Here is a 19472-nt window from a genome sequence, read left to right as displayed (position 1 = left end):
ACCAACCAGTGATAGTGCAATACCTATGATCGCCCCATTCTCTGAAGGTTACAGGCCAAAGCCCCCTGTGCTAGACTTACACCGGGGTAAAAGTCTTCTGCATATATTGTGCCCAATATGGTAAAATCGCGATCTCCAGGTCTTCTAATAATGGGAATTTCAAACTGTTTGATTTGCCAGTTAGATGCGACCACCATTTTTACATTGCTGATTTCCCATCTGCAGTACTTAGCCAAAACAGGAAAGAAAAGTATTTTCAAACTTCACATAATGCTCCACAATTCAGTTGAATATCATTTTTTCAGATATGTGAAACTACTAAACATCCAAGTTGTTCTCGTCTTAATCATTGGTAGCAATAACTGGGGCCAACAAGTTTCTCAACAGATCATTCCTTGAGGATAGGGATGAACAGCAGCATGTCTAGTATCTGAGTTTGCATGCTGCATAAGTGCATAACTAGTAATAACTTATACTTGCGGGGAATGCTTCATGAGCTGCGAGAAAAGCTTTATACAATAGTAATATGATTGTCAGCATAAGCCGGAAAATAGGAAGGACAACACATGTGTTACTGGACTTCTACACATATTCAGCATCTCTATAGCTGTTTCACAGCAGTTACACCTCCAGAGGAATACTGAGGAGACTATACATTCACAGCAAAAGGTGTTTTTTAATAACTCAAGCCAAACCCACTGCAATTCTATGGTGAAGAGCACAAGATGATCCTTTGTGTAAGCAGTGGTGGCTGGATAATCAGAAGTACGAAGGCTCATGTTGATGTGTGTAGCTTGTTCGAGAATAACAATATGTATGTAGCTACAGAAGATGCCTTTAAGCACAACACAGCTGATGTAGTATCCTTTCTGCATGCATGTGCAGGCTCATTTCACAAAGATGCTCACTTCTTGAACTTGAACCTTAGCAGAGTGGCTAAGAGACAGATATAAACGAGCCTAGCATATGGAATGAGCTCTCAATCTCATCTTGTATGCAATGGTACCTTTTGTTGCTTAGTGCTAAGTTCTGCTAGTGATCATCCTCACTGTCTTCGTCGTCATACTTTTGAGATCCCCAGAACTTGGAAACCTCCTCGCCAGGTGAAGCTACAGGCACCGAGGATCTCAGGAAGTCTTGATAGTGCAACAGGCTGCCTTCGGTAGAACTCCTCCCTGTGGTGATAATCCTACACCCATCCACGGCCATGGCTGACAATGTGCTTCTCCCAGCTGATTTAACGGGATTGTTGCAACTCAATGTGTTCACCAAGTGCCCCGTCTTGGTTTCCCAGACATGCACCTGACCATCCCATGGGGCTCCCGTCACTACCTTGTATGGATCCAAGTGAAGCAACATCACAGGACCATCTGAATGCAATTCTGCGACTGTATTTGCAAGTTCTTGGGACTTGCGAATATCCCACAGAAGAGCCCTGTCAAAATGATAGTAATAAATAGATAAGGTTCCCAAGACAGTTCAAGCCACAAGCATGAGAAAAGCACTGATTGTACAGATATTGTGAGCTTACTTGTCTTTTATGCCTGTGCATATTAACCATTCAGAAGGTAGCATCTCACAAGAAAGTATTCTTTGGTTGCGAAGTGCAAGAACAGAAGACTTCTTCATTGTCCTCAAGTCAATTGCTGTCACTTCGGATCCAGCAGCAATGTAACAAAGAGATTCATAGCATTTGATAGCAACTGGCGGACCACTTGAGTTAAGGTGAGTACCCCCAACGCAAGATGATGAGACACTGGATGGAGGTGCCATTGTATCCCACACTTTCACCTATGATGCAGCATAATAAATTAACATTATGCAAATATACAAAAAACAGAGCTTACCATGAGCATAAAATGGCTGTCCCATGACAATAAATATGCTATTAAGGTTTAGTGTGGACCATACATAAGATGTTAAACAATATTAATAATATCTCAGGTAAATTTTTCTTCCGATCTCCCATACCTTTGTATCTTTGGAACTGCTCACCAACAGTGAGGATTTATGCCTGAAGAGCAGAAAAGAATATCAATCATTGTGCTGATGGATCATGATTTAATAAACCTCGGAATGGCTAGTGTAAATTATTCCGTCAATTACACATGCTAGATATAACTGCCATTAGAATCAAATGATAAGACCGCTACTTGTAACTTTTGGTTTCTTGTGTTTTCTTGCCATCTGGTTCAAGTTTTGAAGAGCCTAAGCATTGTAAACTTTTTCTTCTTCAAACTTATGGATAGGATTTATTTTATTAAAGAAATGGAATGCAGGAAAAAATAAGATCCAAGTGTAAGAACTTCCTAAGTTTGTCCGGCAAAGTTAGTACCATATTCGAGAACATGGAAGTTCAGGGCAACAGCATGGAAACCTTGTAACTATAGAAGTCATTGGAATGCATTCCAGTCAGATAAATAGTGTACATGCCAACAAAAACAGCTACCTAGTAGTTGAGTAAGTTCCACTCATCAGACAGTACATACCAAGCAACAGACAAAAGTGACAGTGTTTTTTCATGTCCATGCAAAGTTGAGATTAGAGGATGCTTTTTTGCCCTTGTGCTCATAGACCAGAGGCGAATGGTGCAGTCTTCACTACCAGTTGCAAGTACTTTAAATTCACCGTCACCAAGCAATTTGTCAGCCACAGCAGTAACAGGTCCTGAATGGCCCTTGTAACAGCGTGACAGGCCCTACATAAAATAAAAGTAAAAAATCACTCCTAACACTAGCTTCGTATCACGTGACAAAAAATTAGCCAAACTAAACTGATGCAAGGAACACATTCAGACTATAGAGTTCAACACACTGTAACCCATGAACGCTGCAAAAATAAGATAAAATAGATAAGCTTGTCATCATCTGATCATGCAGGTGCGCATCCGTATGTTACAGTGTTACACCAAAAGAATTCAAATAACAATGAAACAAAAACTTGTAGGACTAGGAGATAAAGCTTATTACAAATGAACTAAATGGAAATAAAGAGTAAGAAAAGGTCAGAAAGTAATTTTCACTTTCATCTATCTGCCAGTGAAATTGAGCTTTAGAGTTGTATCTACTATCTATACAAGAAAAGAAATTAGATTTCAAAAGCACACCCCAATGCAGATGTGCTATCATAAGAGAAGATGTTAGCTAACCGTTACATTATTTGACAAGGTAATTTAGATACATCCTCATCACTACCTTTCTGCAGCGGCACCTTCTTACCCGCACACCCTGCTGCCTTTGCAGGTCGTGGAGCACAACTTAGTCTCTCCCACTCCCCATTCATCAGGTCAGGGCGAGTCTCAACCAATATGTACTCAACCATATGATGCGTGTGGCAAGGATGAGGTCAGGCCCTGAGCATGTAGGTTGAGATGACAGGCGAGTGAGACCAGGAAGCCCCTGTTACGGAACGGATGAGAAGAAGGGATAAGAAGAGGACGATCGGGAGGAACAAAGAGGATCAGCATTGTCATAAATGTCCAGTGTGAGCTAAATTTGGACAAAAGTGGTTGTTTAGGCTGCAACTCTACATCAGGATATATCGAAGCAGAAATACCGAGTAAGCATTTCCAAATGGAAACTTTAAAACATCATATATCTAAATATAAAGTGCATCAATGGGCATCACAGGGCTTCCACGTTATATTGTGATAGCTTTGCAGTATTATGGAGCTAGAAGTAACAAAACGAGGAAGAGGCTGATCTTGGGAGGGGGTAATCCATGAGGATGTACAGCACAGCAGGATGTTAGAGGATCATGTGTAATTTCATGTGGAAAATTCCATACATGCGGGCCAGGCTGGCCCAAGGATAATGGGTCCCTGCAGTATCAGATTGGGACTTTGTATCTCCTTCTAAATGAGTTTAATCAGATTAAATCTGCATTATCTCTTGTTATTTTAATAGCAGGTAAATCCTGCTTTATCTTTGGAAGCCAGCATTACATAAGCCGCACCCCTCTTAACCCGAATCTCCTTCTCCATCCTCACCCCAACTACATTTCTTGATTACAATGCTTGAGTGGCGCCTTCTCACGGGCACCTAGTCGGTCCAAGAACTCCTCATGGCCACATGTTCGTACAATGGTCCAGGGTATCTAACATGTAAGCACATGAAAAGCCTGACAAGGCAGAATGAGGGGTACTGCGACATAACTTTGTCAGCAGTTACTGAGGCTGCCATAGTGCGAAGGGACAAGCCAGGGTACTCGGTGGTTGCTTCACAATGTCATGAATAGAAACACCAGAAGTGCAGAACAAGGAATTACAAAAGAAAGAAAAAGGGAAGCATTTTTTAAAAATTTGACAAGAGTCAGAAAGGAACCAATATGAATCTGACACTAAAATTTATTTTAATAGCTTGTATAATTTTAATAACTATTATTTACAGCCATTAAGTGACCATAGGTTATAGTGGTTAGTTTATTTTTTTGTTATTACTATTTCAAACAACTCTCCATTCATAGACAAAAATACAAAATAAGTGATGATCACCATGGAATGACCGTTGCGTCTTCACAAAAATAAATTTACATATTGTATTGTAATATCGAAATGAGATACCTTCCAACAAAGACGAACAGTTCTATCTGTGCTTGAAGTGACTAATGCCTTTTCATTTGTATATGTATCACTTCGGAAGAACGGGGTGTCGATTAGTGGGAATAATCTGCACAATGAACCAAATAACACTTAAAGCACTCCTATCTCAGTGACTTTCAGCAATTCTAGGGACAATAGCACCGTAATTATAATGCAAGCATGTACAAGAATATAGGAATTAGGGGAAAGGCCAAGCACAGAGAGAACTATGAAACAATAAAAGTTAACCTATGAGATGAGGATACTATATCCCAAACAAATACCAAACAGCTTTCATGGAAAGGATTTACAACAATTCTTGTTTGCTAGGAAACAAGATAACAAAGTACAGTAATGGATGTTACTACGATTGTAGATTATAATGAACTAAAAGAAGAGTCACCAAGAAGTGACACAAAATAGAACTGCAAAGTCCAAAGATATAATCATGTACTGGAACAGAGTGAAGTTACCTACTTGTCTAACAAATGGAAGCAAAAAACAAATCAAAATTAATATATTATAAGTCCAATGAGCTCATTCACTTCCAAATAACATGTCATAACATCCTACTACACCAAACATAAGGTGTGCAGTATATGAGCATTATATAGCCCTCACTGATATTAATCAAGAAAGTAGAAAAATAACTGCAAAAGTTATGGGTCCTATGGCAATTAGTGACTACCTGGAGTTACTAAATAGCTCCATAATCACCAATGATCCGATATATCATCAGTTAAATGTTCTGAAAACGTTCTCATATTCTTGTTAGCTAAACAAGTTGCAATTCTACCTGAAAATTGATGTGTGTCCCACACAAAAAATACATATACAAATACTACTTCAAATCTACGAAAATATCATAAACAGAGTGTGCTTTCTTCGATAATGAGAACTAGATCCTGATATCCACTGAATCATCACTAACAGTTAAAGATTTTCTATATGTGAGGATTAAAGAAACTTGCCGAAGACAACAAGTGGATATGGATAGGGGTGTGCAAATCTCACACCGGTGGAAACCGTTTTAAATCGGTTAGTGAAAGTAGTTCATTTCCCTTCACAAATCAAATCTTCATTTCCAGTTTAGTGCAAAAAAAATGAACTAAGCTAAAACCGTCCAAACCGTGAAACCAGGTTTGCCCACCTCTAGATATGGATCCTAAATCCGAATAAATCCATTAGCACATAAATATACTATCTTGATTCATTAAGCTGGGAATAAATCCAAAAATTCAATGGTCACCTCTTTGGTTGCCCCACAGGGTCGAATGATTATGAGTACATGAAAATGATGAAATTGACAAAATAAAAGTTGCATATTACATAAGGTTACTAGAAATGTCTAGAAAAAGCAATGGTTACCTCATACAAGTGATTCTTGCACCATGAGACTTGTAGGTTTCCATCAATTCCATGTTCAGCCAACCAAGGCTCAATCTTTTGGCTACTGGGCCCTGAACAGAAGAAATCGCATGGCATATGTTGATTAGCCCAAAAAAAAAACTTTTGATACTGCAAAAATCTGCAGTACTTAACCACTGTTGATTGAGCAGATTTGCTGTTCTGGTTAAGTACTGCAGATTCTTTTCTTTTGAATCTGCAGTACTTAACCAGAACAGCAAATCTGCTCAATCAAAAACACATAATACTGTTAGATTTTACTCACTTGAGAGAACCAAACATCATTCCTATCAAGCATTAGATGGCTTGGTGCCGACTCAGTGGGATCTAGATAATAAATAGATGATAAGGGGTCATTAAATTTCATTTGATGTACTTCAGTATGCCTCCGAATGTACAGTTCTCTAATCCCCAAAGCTCCACGAGGTACTTGTTGAAACGGCCATTGCTCCCTGAAAGTTCAAATAGTCATGACGCAACCAATAAGTGGGCAGTAAGATATAGATATCTGCTGTTCCCAAACTATTTAAACAGTATATAGTTTGAGATTCTGAAACATTATATATTTTATGTGAGATCACAACAGGATAACACACCATTGATCAACTCACAGAAACTGCGAAACTAGCTGCAAAGCATCAGAGGGGACGAATGAGCATCAATCATTTAGAAGTGGCATCCGTGAAAGTAAACATCCATGCCTGTCACTTTCAAGTTCCATGCACCTTATAATCAAACAAAGTTCATATTGTATAGACAAGGACAATTCCTCCAGCAACAGAATTCTTTCATCTATTCGAACTACCAAAACTATTTTTCCTTCAAAAAGCTACTACCACAGAATCCAAATATAACCTATTTTCGAAATGTACCAGTCAAACATTTCTGGGTTAAAGAAAGAAGAACTAGCACCAGCAACATCAAATTGGTATTACTAGATTCTTCATGGTCTATACGTTTGTAACATATAATAGTACCTCAAACCCTAAAGGCAAGCACCCACCATTGCATGTACAAACAGATTCTTTTATGTTATGTAAGATGGCATTTTACATTGAAATTATGATTAAAATGACACCTTGAAAACTGTGCTAATGTCCAAAAGAACACTTATATTACGACACGGAGGGAGTATACCATAAATGCCAACACTGTTATTTTAAGCTTGAAATATTCTACTGTACTTTTCTGCAGACATACTATAAGACTGCTCATAGTGGGAGTAACATAGCTAGTAACATCACACACCTCAAGGCATTTTGATGACATGACATGCTAATAAATGAAGAAAGAGAGTGAGGTGGTAACTAGCTATGTTACCATAACATCACACACCTCAAGACAAGATGAGTCTACAACATAATAAATGATACAATGTATGACACCACATATAAGTTACTACCCACTATGAAGGTAGTAACCTAGACTAGTAACATGTCATATGTTACTAGTCTAAGTTACTCCCCACTATGAACAGACTAAGTTTCCAGCTTGCAATCCCAACACCCGAGAAAACTAAGAAAGTTGTAAGGTTTGTCCCATTAAATCCATGGACCAACGAACCTCTGATAGTTGCCTATATTAATGTTAGCAATAAATACAACAATCAAGATGAAAGTTCATGCAACATAATAGGAGCTTGTTCCTTTCAGTGCATCTACTGTTCCGAAGTTTGGGGCTTCCTGAGCCTAGCTGGCAACGGAAAAGTTGTTCTCTCAAGCTTAACCCTATCAGCTCAAAACTTATCCTGTACACAATCCTAACACGAAAACCATAGCAGAGGTTCGTAATTCTTCAGTCAGAACCATCGTCACCACACCTAATGTCGTTGCAAATGCATTTTGCCCCCAAATTGTACCTCCAGAAAAGCTCTGGAATCCAAAACCATAACAGGATACCACTCACATGTAAATTTCGGCCCTGAAAATTCAGTGAGCTCTGCCTCTTCCCCCTAGCACACCACCCAAATCAACAATACACCTAGCAATCGCAAAAGAAAGCTAAACCTACTCGATTCGAAACAATTGCCGTACGCAAGCGCTGGCGCACAATTGGGTGCATCGACGTATTGAATCGAAATTCAGAAACGGGCGAGAGCGAGAGGGAAGGGGGTGAAGGAGGCGACCTGTAGAGGAGGTACCAGACGGCGTCGCAGTAGGCGGCGGCGTGCAGCGGGCGGCAGGCCATGGCGAGGCTGGCGACGTCGCGGGCGCAGAGGTGGCGCGCGCAGTGGGCCAGCACGTCGCCATCGAGGTCGGCGAGCGTCCGCCCCGGCAGCGGCGCCGACATCGCCGGCGAACAGAACCCTAGGCCCGTACCACGGTGGCCAGCCAGAGTTTTACAGGCGCGCGTGGAAGGGGAGGAGAGGCGGCGGCGCTTAAGTTTGTTCTCTCTCTGTTTCCATGTCAAAACTTTTTCGAAAACCATATGCGTTGCAGCCTTGCAGTCTTAACAAAAATTTGCTTCTTTATGTTGAAACAACAGTTTGAACAAGAGCCGGTTTTAACTTTTAAATGCTACTACTTTTACTTGTAATAAAAATCGAAAAGACAGATTGGGATTATTTTCATAAAGACTAATTTTACATGGAAAATAGTACTCCCACTAAATTCCGTGTCAAAGAATATGGGATTTTGCTGTTTGGCGATGGTATCTTAGAGTTCACCAGCAGGCCTGTTCACCAGAAATCTAGCACCCTCTTGGTTCCGGAATTTTAAAACATAGGTCTCATAGCATGATATGTGGTTGCCAATCTGATAAACCTGAAGAACAACAGGCTATGCAAAGAGATGTGAACTCACACGAGCCAACACATCCAATCTAGTAAACCTGAAGAACAACAGGCTATGTAAAAGATATTGATGGAGCTTTCGCTCCCTCATGCTTCAGCCTACAGATTAGCAGGGGCCTCGGTTTTCTTTTCGTTCTGGAACTCTAATGAACACCTTTGGTGGCGTCTAAAATAAAAACGCACTCAGCTTCATCCATTGCTCTAGCAGTTATGTATCTAGGACCTTTGACACAAATTGATGCGTCTCTTAACTCCATAGAGATTACTTATCAATACAATTTCTTTCAAATTTAATAAAATTTCTTGTACAGATTCCTCAATACCTGCTATTGTAGAATATTCGTGTGGTACGCTCCCAAATTTGGCAGGTTATCCAGGAAACAACATAAGCAAACTATATTCAGATTTCCATCAGGAAAAGTTATACCAGTGCAGCAAATTAGTGCATTTTTCTCCTTCAGGACCAATGAGGCGCACACAGCAAACAAGGTAATGGGACAGCATAAAAATAGTACTAGTGGTATCACTCAAAGTCTCAAACAATTACTTAAACAGACAAACTGACACTGTTGACAGATTCTGGACGGGAAGACAAGAGAGCCACCCACACAAAGCAAAGAAACACGGCAGCTTAAACTGGGCTGATACCAGCAGAAAGTCTCAAATACACTGGTGTAGCGTTTGCATTCCGGATCCTCCAGCAATCCAGACACACAGGGCACCAAAGCTCCTGCGGGCAGGCCATCAACAAAACCTATACCAATGAAAAACACATAAATGTCAAAGCTCTATTGCAGCAGCCACCAAGGTAGGAACAGCCTACATGCCCAAACGGAAGCGAAAACAATGTCCTCACCATCACCGATCAACTAGAAGAAGGGAAAGATGATCTCCAGACGGCTAACAGTTCTTGCTGCCACCTATGTACAGGAGGTATAGAGATGGATACTCAGATATGTTGGGAAAACATTAGGCATAACCGATGAGAAATTTTAGTTAGCAAGGGACTTACCTCGTGATGCAGCGTTAAGGAAAGCCTCGTCTTCAGGGAACAGCTGCAGATTCCTCGACCTCAGCAGGTATTCAACAGCGGCCTCCTGGAAGTCTACAAGGCTGCCAATTTTTATGAGCTCTGCAAGTGAAGTGATCTGGTCCGCCATCTCAAAGAGCAATCCTTGAGCTATCTCGTCCGCAAAGTTCGTCGCAAACTCGATCTTTTCTTTGTAACAACTGGCTGTGCCATTTCTTCGCTGCGTGTACAGCTTTGCATTCACCCTCTCCCAGCGGAGCATTCGGCTGGCCTTCACATCCACGGACCTTCCACCAGACAGATTTACACGATATCCCACCGTGATTGGCCTGTCGGTCTCTAGGACAACCACATTTAACAGCCAAGAAACCATCCTGTGACGCTCTTCGATAGAAATGTCAAGAGCGGGATCAGCAAGGAAAGCGAGAACTATTTGAAGCAAACCAACACTGAGCAACTCACGCTGATCAACTTTTCTACAACTTCTATCCTCCAAGGTGAAAGAATTGTTCTTCTCAACGGCTTTTGATATTGCCCCGACTCCGATACTACCATAGATGTTGTTAAGCCTTGCTCGAGAGGCAGAAGGAAGGCTGCAAGAAGGATACCAGATAAAAAACGATTCCTGAGGGAGCTTGTCAAACAAATCCTTGAGAAGTAGATCATCAGGAATAAACACGTCCTCCTTCTGTGATAAAATTATCTTTCCATCCACACAAACTGGAACCTTGGCACAACCTGAAAGAAGTTTCTCCGTGTTCTTGCTCCACTTCTTTGCAATGTACTTCCAGAAAGAAGCACAGTCGACTATCGATAGCTCACTGGACAAGCTCTCCCATGTGCTCCATAGCTGGCAGTAGTCTTCCGCACACGGAGCATGTCTTACACCAAGAGCAGATGAAAAGAAGTCGAGCAGCTTCCCTTCATAGTATTTTCCCAAGACATGCAGTTGGCTGCTGAAAAGATTGTCCGGATCATGAAGAACACAGCTTAGCGGGCTCACCCAGGCCCCACTTTCCCTTTCATTCGGTATCCAAATCCAATCACTCTTTTTGTCCATAGGTTCCCAGTTGCACTCCTTAAGGTACATGTATATCCGAGAAATAGTAGCAGTATCTTTGTGGTTCCTCAGATGCTGAGCAATAAGGCCATGTCCAGATCTAACATCCACAATTGCTCCAATTTCCGCAAGGACATCTTTGAAAGAGGCTATTTCTGAACCATAGAAAGATTCATCGATGAAAGGGCCATCCTCCTTGTAGATATAAGACTGCTTTCGATCAAAGAGTATACATTCATCAGGACATTTGTATCCCAGTGTTGTCCTCAACCAGCGGCAGCTACTGATTTTCTCCCCAAAGTCCTTAGGAAACTTTGTTGTACAAGCCAACCAGCTCCGGATAGACCGAAGTAATGACAAGACCGTGGCTGCGGATATGTTCACAGGATGCTTAGGAAAGTTTAGACCACTAATGACAAACCTAGCACCATCTTTCACTTCTGTAGTAACACCTAGCCCCTTCAGCTCATGTTTGTAACCATGTATTTCCTTGCTTAAGCCATCATGAGAGTCATCATCATTTATGAAAGGTAAGTCTGCTATTGGTGACAGAGATTTCCATTCTTCGTCATATAATATCGCATCCGAGGGAGACCTGAATCCCAACGATGTGCGCAACCACTTCTCATTCTGCATGCCATTGAAAAGTTCGACAGGAATAGGGCTTTGCTTTCTCAGCTGGCGATAAGATGCTAGTAGAGCTAGGACAGTCACCTTTGTAAGTGATGACTTAAGGACCATCTTCTTAAAGATATTTCCTATAGCCTTCGATGCCTCCTCAAATCTTATGATCAATCCAGTCTTCTTCAACTCTTCTTTGTACGAACTGATTTTACTCTCGTAAAATCCAACATCAACTACAGGGATTCCATCAAAGACCTTTAAAAGGCACTCCCATTCAGGTTCCAGAAGAAAAGACTCATTGGGAGCTCGGAATCCCATGCTGGTCTTCAACCATTTTAATTCTTTAAGCTTCTTTAGGAAGTCATCACATGAGCTTACATACCGGATGCACTTGAGGATAAGTACAGTAGCATCACAAGTAACAGCAGCAGAACTGAACTTGAAATTATCAATTACAAGCTGGTAGTTGTTTTCAAAACCAACGACAACACCAAGCAATTTCAGCTCTGGTTTATACGCAAGGATGTCCTCACCATAGAACTTGACATCAAGGAATGGTTGGTTACTGATACAAGATGCCACTGCCCACTCTGAATCATAGACAATACAACTAGCAGGAGACATGTAGCCGAGAGTACTCTTCATCCACCGCGCATCTTTGACATGATTAATCAGTTCACTTGGTGACAGAACCTTCTGTTGAAGAAACCGAATCAGCCGAAGCAATGCGTATACGTTCTCTCTGGTTAGCATGTTGTTTGCAGCCATTGACATGAGGCGGCTGCCAATGTAAGCTGACGCCTCCCTAAACTCAGATCTTACACCAATTGCCTTGAGTTCCTCTTTGTACTCATGCAGTTTGTTTTGGTAGAACTGTTGATCGATCATTGGTATATCAACAAAGGAAGATCCATCTTGCAGAAGATTACTCCACTCAGAGTTGGATAGAAATGATTCGTTTGGTGGCTTGTAACCAGCTGATGTCATCAGCCAACTTCCCTGTTGTACACAAGCCAAGAACCTAGCCGGTAATGTTACTCTTCTCGATTTCAAATTCTGTATCCACTCTAGTAGCAAGATCGCATTGCCCACAGTTAGAGGGGACGAGACAGTAGGGAAACTTGCGTTCGGAGGGTGTATGAATGGCACATCTGATGCATGCAACTGTGCCTTGATGAAAGACAAGAGCTGGCCTTCGGATGTGTAGTTCCCAGCAAAACAGCCTGCTGACTTGTAATCTGCATGCAGTTCAATGTAGTTCTCATTCGTCCATGGGTTAGTGCCGATCAGTTCAATCCATTTGCTACCCTTCGCAGGTACCAGAATGCTGCTTCTTGTCTTGACGGAATTGCCATAGCTGTCAATCACTGGCATGACACGGCACAGTTCAGCTAAATTGTAGCTTTCTAGGTGACCCTTTTGAGATGAGTGGTACAGAAAGTGAGCCAAAGCAATGACAGGCCTTCTATCAGTGTTCAAGGAACTAGCAACAGTAAGTCCATAATTGTACACGGATGTAGACTCCACTTTTGCATGGCTGTGAAGCCATTGTATTATTGTTGACTTCCGTGGGAAATCTTCTAGAGCTGTCTGTGTGCTGGGAGGCAGAAAAAAACGTCCAGATGACAGAAACTCCTGGTTCCAGCTGATGAGCCATGATATGCACTTCTTCTCAGATACAAGGCACAATCTATCGCTCGATTGACTAGCTCTAGATATGCTCCAGAAAGAGATAGCATTGTTCCTATCAACATACTTCAGCAGGGGAATAGACAACATGTTTGTTCCACAAAAGAAATTTTGCCAATTATCCACGACAAACGATATGATTTCCAGATAAAGTTGTTCATGTACCTCCTTGAGAAGATTAGACCCCTCAATGCACTTAGCATACCATTCAGAGCTCACACTTTTAACACCCAGAAATGCAAGCACACTATTGTGTGTACTCTTGTCAAAATGAGAGCTGAGGATGTAGGTTCCATGGGTGGACAGATTCTTCAGATCCACTCCGGACTCTCGCGCCTTGCCAAGGATATCCCAAAAGGTTGGTTTGAGCCGAGCAACCGAGTCAGGCTTGCAAAATATCTTTTGTGAAGTGTGAGACTCACATGGCACTATATTCTCAAGAAGAACCTTGTCTTTGATGCCAGACCTAACTGGCTCAAGCAATGGGATTAGTGAAGGATTGACCGGTAGGAAACGGAACATAGATGGAAGTGACATTGCTGGTGCATCAGCTCTGGACTTCACAAGTGCTACAAAAGCATTCAGGAAAGCATTTGGGACAGACTCTAGAATTCCCTTGTTCCATGGACTGTCGAACAGTATTGCCTCTCTTGATGATGCAAGGAGGAAGTCAGCCTGGATGATGAAGGGAAAGTTGGTTACCATTTCCGTGGGAAGGAAAGCATATACACCAGGAGATAGCTCCTTCCCACGGGATAGACGCTCACCCTGTGGGAAGGCTAGAGTGATGACCCACTCGTCAATCTCAGTACGTTTGTCCACTCTATTCTCTGGCTTCACAGGGAACTTTTGCCTCCACATGTAGTACCCGCATTCTTCTTCGTTCCCATCTTCTTGAGCTGATAAATGAAGAGTATAAGACTCTGCATGCATGTTCTTTCTCATTTGGTAGTTCTTTTCGCTGGATATTGCAATCTCACTAACAGTGCTGGCTCTCGGGTTGCAATTATCTTCTCGGACGGAAAGCTGCCTGATCTTTGACAGAAACAACAGCATTTCAGGATGCAAGTTTGAGAGCTGCTGCTTAACCGCAGTAACCTTCTCATCCTTCAAAGGCAGGATGATACAGGTTGCTGGAAGGTTTTTGGAACACCCATATATCTGTTTGACATCCGATAGGCTAGGTCTGGATTCAACCCACTCAGGGACAATGTATCCAATATTACATTCTGCACAGGGATTCTCATTAAACTTGATTTGATACCCATTACTGAATATGTGGGGCTGGCTCGATATAAGGAACACACTTTTGAATCCAATACCTAAATCAAAAGAGACAGATATTAGAACTTGTAAGTTTCAATATAAGGGGAACATGATATGGTAAGCATATACATAACCACACATGGGTAAAACTGATGAATTGGATTAGCAATGATTACATTCATAACAAAAATAGGAATACATGGATATTTTGCACATCTTATCTTGCTAGGCATGGAAAAACTTACCCGTATTGCCTTACAAACAGAAGTGGAGTATAGTCTTGATAAATACACAGAAATGCTTAAATTGTATTTATACCATGTATGCATAATGCATTCGAGGGATCTGATTCAGTAAGCTATTGCTGAAGAGTAAGTGACAGAATTTGCTTGCCAAAGGCAGCTTTCTTGGAGCTTACCAAGAAATAAACTTTACACAGCAAGTCCAACAAGAAAATAAATCCACGCATTTCCAAGACAGAGTAGATAAAGAAATGGCATCTTAGCATCTAATAATATTTCAAGTAGCAACATATGATACATGTCACGTCTTATTCTAGAAACAATGGAGAATCAAGATTCATTTTTAATATTGAAATCTTTGATCCAATGCCGACAATCAATCTCATAAAATATCCAGAAACTATTTGAACTCCATTTACTGCTGAAAAAGTGACGAATCCATTGGTATGAGTTTAGACCATTCGAAAAAGGTCAATAGTTCATTTACTACCCAATAATCCTCAAACCATAACTTGGCCCAAAACATTCTGTAGGATGGGGTTATTTACACCTTGTACCCAAAAACCACTTTCCAAAAAATACATAACGTCTGAGAACATTCACTCCATCACCATTCAAATTAAGTAAAAAATAAAATTCTAGAAATTTTACATATCTTTTAAGCAATTGAAGCTACCATCATGTTTGACAAGAAAAGTTCCAACCAATGACCCTCTAACGAAATGAAGTACAGTACTAACAGTAAAAAGTAAATTCCAAATGGCCAAAAAAAAATCTCAAAAGGATGTTGTGAGCTGCAAAGATTAACCTTTCTCTCCAATGTAACCCTTGTCTCTGTTTCCCTTTTTTGTTGACTTCCCCACACGACAAATGGACTCAATATTTGATTTAGAGAACCCCCTCTCATTGTTAAAAATGAATAAAGTTGATGATGCTCCAGATCCTGTGATGTCATTAGATGTAACAAGGAACTCCAAAGATGGTGCTACTCCCTCAGGATACTCATTGTCTTCAGCATTCTAGTTATTGAGGAATAAAATATATTAAAATAAATACGAAATGGAGAAAATAGAACTGAATTGCGTTAGTCAGACATGCATTACACATACCAAATGATGTAACCTTAAAAATATTAGTATGTATTCTCTTAGTACGATTTGAGAAAAAACACATGTAGCGACAGACAAATTTTGCAGCCACTTCAACAGTCATGACACTAGCAAACTCTATCAAGTTATCCAAATGAGTACATTTGAAATAACATGTAAAGTAATAGTTGTACACATATAGTTGAATCCTAGGACATCGAAATGGCACATGTAATTCTGTACTCATGTATGACAAGAATGGTCTAAGTTCAACTGAATATTTAGGACGAGAAGACGTCTTTAATGTGAATATTGAAGAATTAGAAATGATTTGCATACGGATGTGTTGCTTACTAGTATCACTAGGTAAAACCATATCATCAACAAACTATAACAATTACTTCACCTTGAAGAAATAGATGAAGGTTTAAGAAGCATGCAATCAAACCATTACATATTTATTGTTGTCATGGAAATATGTTCACAGTATAACTTTTTCATTTCATACGAAAGTGATGGATGAAGTTGCATACTCGGGACAATGACCACACTTGAGTTAAAGTCTATATTTCGCCACCTTTTATATAATTACTTGAAAACCATGGTTATCTTTGAACCTAGGTTAAAGAAATAGGTTCATGACCTGACATCAAACTGCATTGCATACAGATGATGTTAGACATATATTCATGTATTTAAATGTGCAAATTAAAACCATATGGCAACCAGGTATTACAATGATATAGAAAGGCTACTATGTTTTGTCAAATCAGATGGAAATCTCGATCTATTACTTCCGATCTGGAGAATGGTAGGAAAATGTTCTCTCTTTTTTCTGTTGGCACCCCGAAAACACTATTGTGAGTGTCTGGACCCCTGTCCCTCCCAAGTCGCTCCCGCGAGCGATCGGGGGGAAACCCTAGCCGCCGGGCCTAGGCCCCCACTACTCCCTCCCCTCTCAACCGCCGTGGCGCGCTGATTGGGTGAAGCTCGGATGGCGTTGGCAGCGGGGATTTTTCTCCCCCCGCTCGGTGGTGGTTGCCGAATGTGGGCGTCGTCGAGTGGTGGCGGCGCGCTAATGTCGGGCGCAACTGCGCGGTGGCCGGCGATGGTGGCGGAGGTCGGGACACGGTGGTGGCGTCCGTGGCAGTGGTAGCTTGATTTGGCTCGGCCCAGATCTGGGTGCTAGTGCTCAGCACGGAGGTGGTGACTAGCTCGACTAGCGGCGGCGCAACGTACATGACGGCGCGGTGCTATCCCCGGGCATCGTGGCACTGGTGCTCACCTGTTGGACGGCTTGGTCTCAGCCAGGACGGGCGGTGCGGTGGAGCGATGTTGCGGCGACACCGCTCATGGCGGCACACGGCATGGCGGCGAGGCTGGCAGTGGTGGTAGATCTGAACGTTGCCAGGCTGCAAGTGGACGACGGCGGCAACCTTGGCGCAGCAGCATGGCAATGGGCTAATCTGGCCTGATCTGGGCTTGGAAGACTGATCTGGGCCTGATTGGCCATGCCGCTGCGCCCGGACAGCGACCGCCTCGGACGGAAGAGGGTGGTTCCTCTTCCCCTACCTTTGGTTGTTGCATGGCCTAGTGGTTGCAGGTCATGGTGCTAGCCTACCTCTCCCGATCCATCAGCCTTGCGGTGTGTTGTTGGTTGCGTGATGAGCTCGAGTTTGTGGATGCCGCGGCGGCGGCCTCGGAAGGTAGACCGTGCAGGTGTCTATTCGGCGGACAACATGGCGGTGGTGATGGTCATGTTCTTTGGTCATGTGGGTGGCGACGAGCAGGTGGTGAGGGACCCTGGTTGTGGCGGTGCTTCGGTATTGACATCTCTCAAATGGAGCTTTGAAGGCCAGGCTCGGGGAGCGTTTCATCGCCAACGGCAGCGGTGCCTATGGGTACCATTACCCTCCCAAGGCGCCACTGTGGGTACCTTCTTCACGTTAGGGCTCTAGGTGAAACCCCTTGACCGTTGGTCTCGTCGACAACGGCATGGTGCGCCATTACCCTCTTGGGGCCATCGTCGTGGAGCTCTATTCCCTGCGGACTCGCTTCGGTGTCGCCGGTGGCAAGTGTTGGTTCTTCTTGTACTTTTTTGTTTATCTTTGATCTGCTGTGTAAAAGGTTTCTTCCTTGTCATCTTGTATCGGTTCAGTCGTGTGGCTTTATTTATAAAGCGGGGCAAAAGCGTGTTTCGAGGGAAAATGTTCTCTGGGCTAAAAGCTAAAGTGGTTACATCTTACCTCGGTTTAAAGTTGATGTTTTTGCGTGAAAGATCTAGTCTTTGTTTTCTATTAAACAAAAATGGTTACATCGGATCTGAATTTGGAACTTAATCAGTTGATCATTTTTAGCACTCCTAGTAAAGGAACGGAGTGCCAAAGAAATAGGAAAGGACTCGTATCAAGAAAGCAAGATTTTTCACCTGGACTAACTCCATGAGGAAGTGCACATCTTTGGAGTAAAGCTCCTGGCTGAGATAGTTCACCGCCTGGTGCATGTCCTCCGCCAGCGGGTTCTGCTCGCCGCGGCCGATGTAGTAGCGCTCGCGCCGGATTTTCTCCACATGCTCCCGGGCCGCCTCCGCCCGGATTTTCTCCACATGCTCCCGGGCCGCCTCCGCCATCGTCGCCGGCGACGACGACGACACGGAATCCAACTGGGCTCCGGAGAGGAAGCGGTGGTTACGGTTTTTTGAGGTGGAAATTGGACGAAGGGGAGCGCGGCCGCTCAGCTCCTGGGGTTCTTCACCGTCTTTAAGGAGTTGGGTGTGTTTATTGGGCATCCTTTGCGGCCGCAGAGATCGCTTTCTTTTCCCCATTCAGAGCTTTTGATTTCTGCAATTGATACAACTTTAGCGGAAAAAGCAGGCGATGAGGCAGTAGCTTTGCTGCTTTAATCGTAAAGCTAGCCCAAACTAGGGTTTCTAGCTAGCGTCCTCGCCTCCGTCGCACCTTTCCTTCACTTTCCTTCCCTAAGGGTATCTGAGCGACCGTTCGCCCAGGACGATAACGCGTCTCGTACCATCTCTAGTGGGGCGACGCATAGTGAGCGGGCCGTCACAGCGAAGCTGACGCCCATTTCCCCGACCACACCATTGCTAGAGCATACCCTATCCACCCGACCGACGCCATGGGGAAGAAATGCTGGCCGTTCCGCAAGACCAAGAACGACCAAGAGGCTAGCGGCTCGCGGTCCGGCAAGAAGCCACGGGTCGGGCGGTACATCCGCATCGAGCTCGCGCGCCTTTCGGAGGAAAACCGGCCGGTGCCATGGCCGGACGCAAACCTGCCTGGAGGAGGCTGGTACCTCAATTCCACGCGCGTGCCGGTCCCCTCCTGTGCCGCGCGAGGGCCGAGAGCGCCGGGACGAGGTGCGCCGCCGCCAAGCGATCTTGCCGCTAGATCTCCGAGAAGATCCGGCGTACGCGCTCAACTCCTACAACTAGATCTTGTTCGGGACGTGGGAGTTCGGCGCGCGCCGCCGCGCTTGCTACCTCGGCGACCTCGAGTACTTCGACCGCGAGATCCCCGCGGAAGAAGAGGAGAACGACCACGGGGACGCAGACGAGGACGATCAGGCGGAGCGCGCAGACTACGACCACGACGACGGTAGGCCGGCGTGGGATCCGAAGACCCAGCCGCCGGACATTACCGAGGACGAGGCCATTGCCATGGCACTGGCCAATAGCGA

At 43.3% G+C, this 19472-nt stretch overlaps 2 protein-coding genes across 2 annotated transcripts; both read right to left on the bottom strand.

Annotated features, from left to right (window-relative positions):
- Positions 1–452: 452 nt before the first annotated feature.
- On the bottom strand, positions 453–8290 carry LOC124660860 (guanine nucleotide-binding protein subunit beta-like protein). Its single transcript, XM_047198695.1, has 8 exons — positions 8112–8290; positions 6252–6438; positions 5948–6039; positions 4562–4667; positions 2490–2698; positions 1972–2014; positions 1532–1791; positions 453–1435 (listed from the first exon to the last, which is right to left on the bottom strand). Exons 1-8 carry the CDS (start codon positions 8273–8275, stop codon positions 1033–1035), a joined length of 1464 nt encoding a protein of 487 aa, XP_047054651.1. The 5' UTR covers positions 8276–8290; the 3' UTR covers positions 453–1032.
- An 819-nt stretch (positions 8291–9109) lies between these two features.
- Positions 9110–18685, bottom strand: LOC124665534. Its single transcript, XM_047202937.1, has 5 exons — positions 18205–18685; positions 15497–15707; positions 9790–14502; positions 9634–9697; positions 9110–9531 (listed from the first exon to the last, which is right to left on the bottom strand). Exons 1-4 carry the CDS (start codon positions 18598–18600, stop codon positions 9678–9680), a joined length of 5340 nt encoding a protein of 1779 aa, XP_047058893.1. The 5' UTR covers positions 18601–18685; the 3' UTR covers positions 9110–9531; positions 9634–9677.
- Between the last annotated feature and the right edge of the window lie 787 nt (positions 18686–19472).

This window comes from Lolium rigidum, chromosome 6 (genome assembly GCF_022539505.1).
Source record: "Lolium rigidum isolate FL_2022 chromosome 6, APGP_CSIRO_Lrig_0.1, whole genome shotgun sequence".
In the NCBI taxonomy this organism is placed as follows: domain Eukaryota; kingdom Viridiplantae; phylum Streptophyta; class Magnoliopsida; order Poales; family Poaceae; genus Lolium; species Lolium rigidum.
Note: the sequence above shows the minus strand (reverse complement) of the source record. Positions and strands in the feature narration are given on the sequence as shown.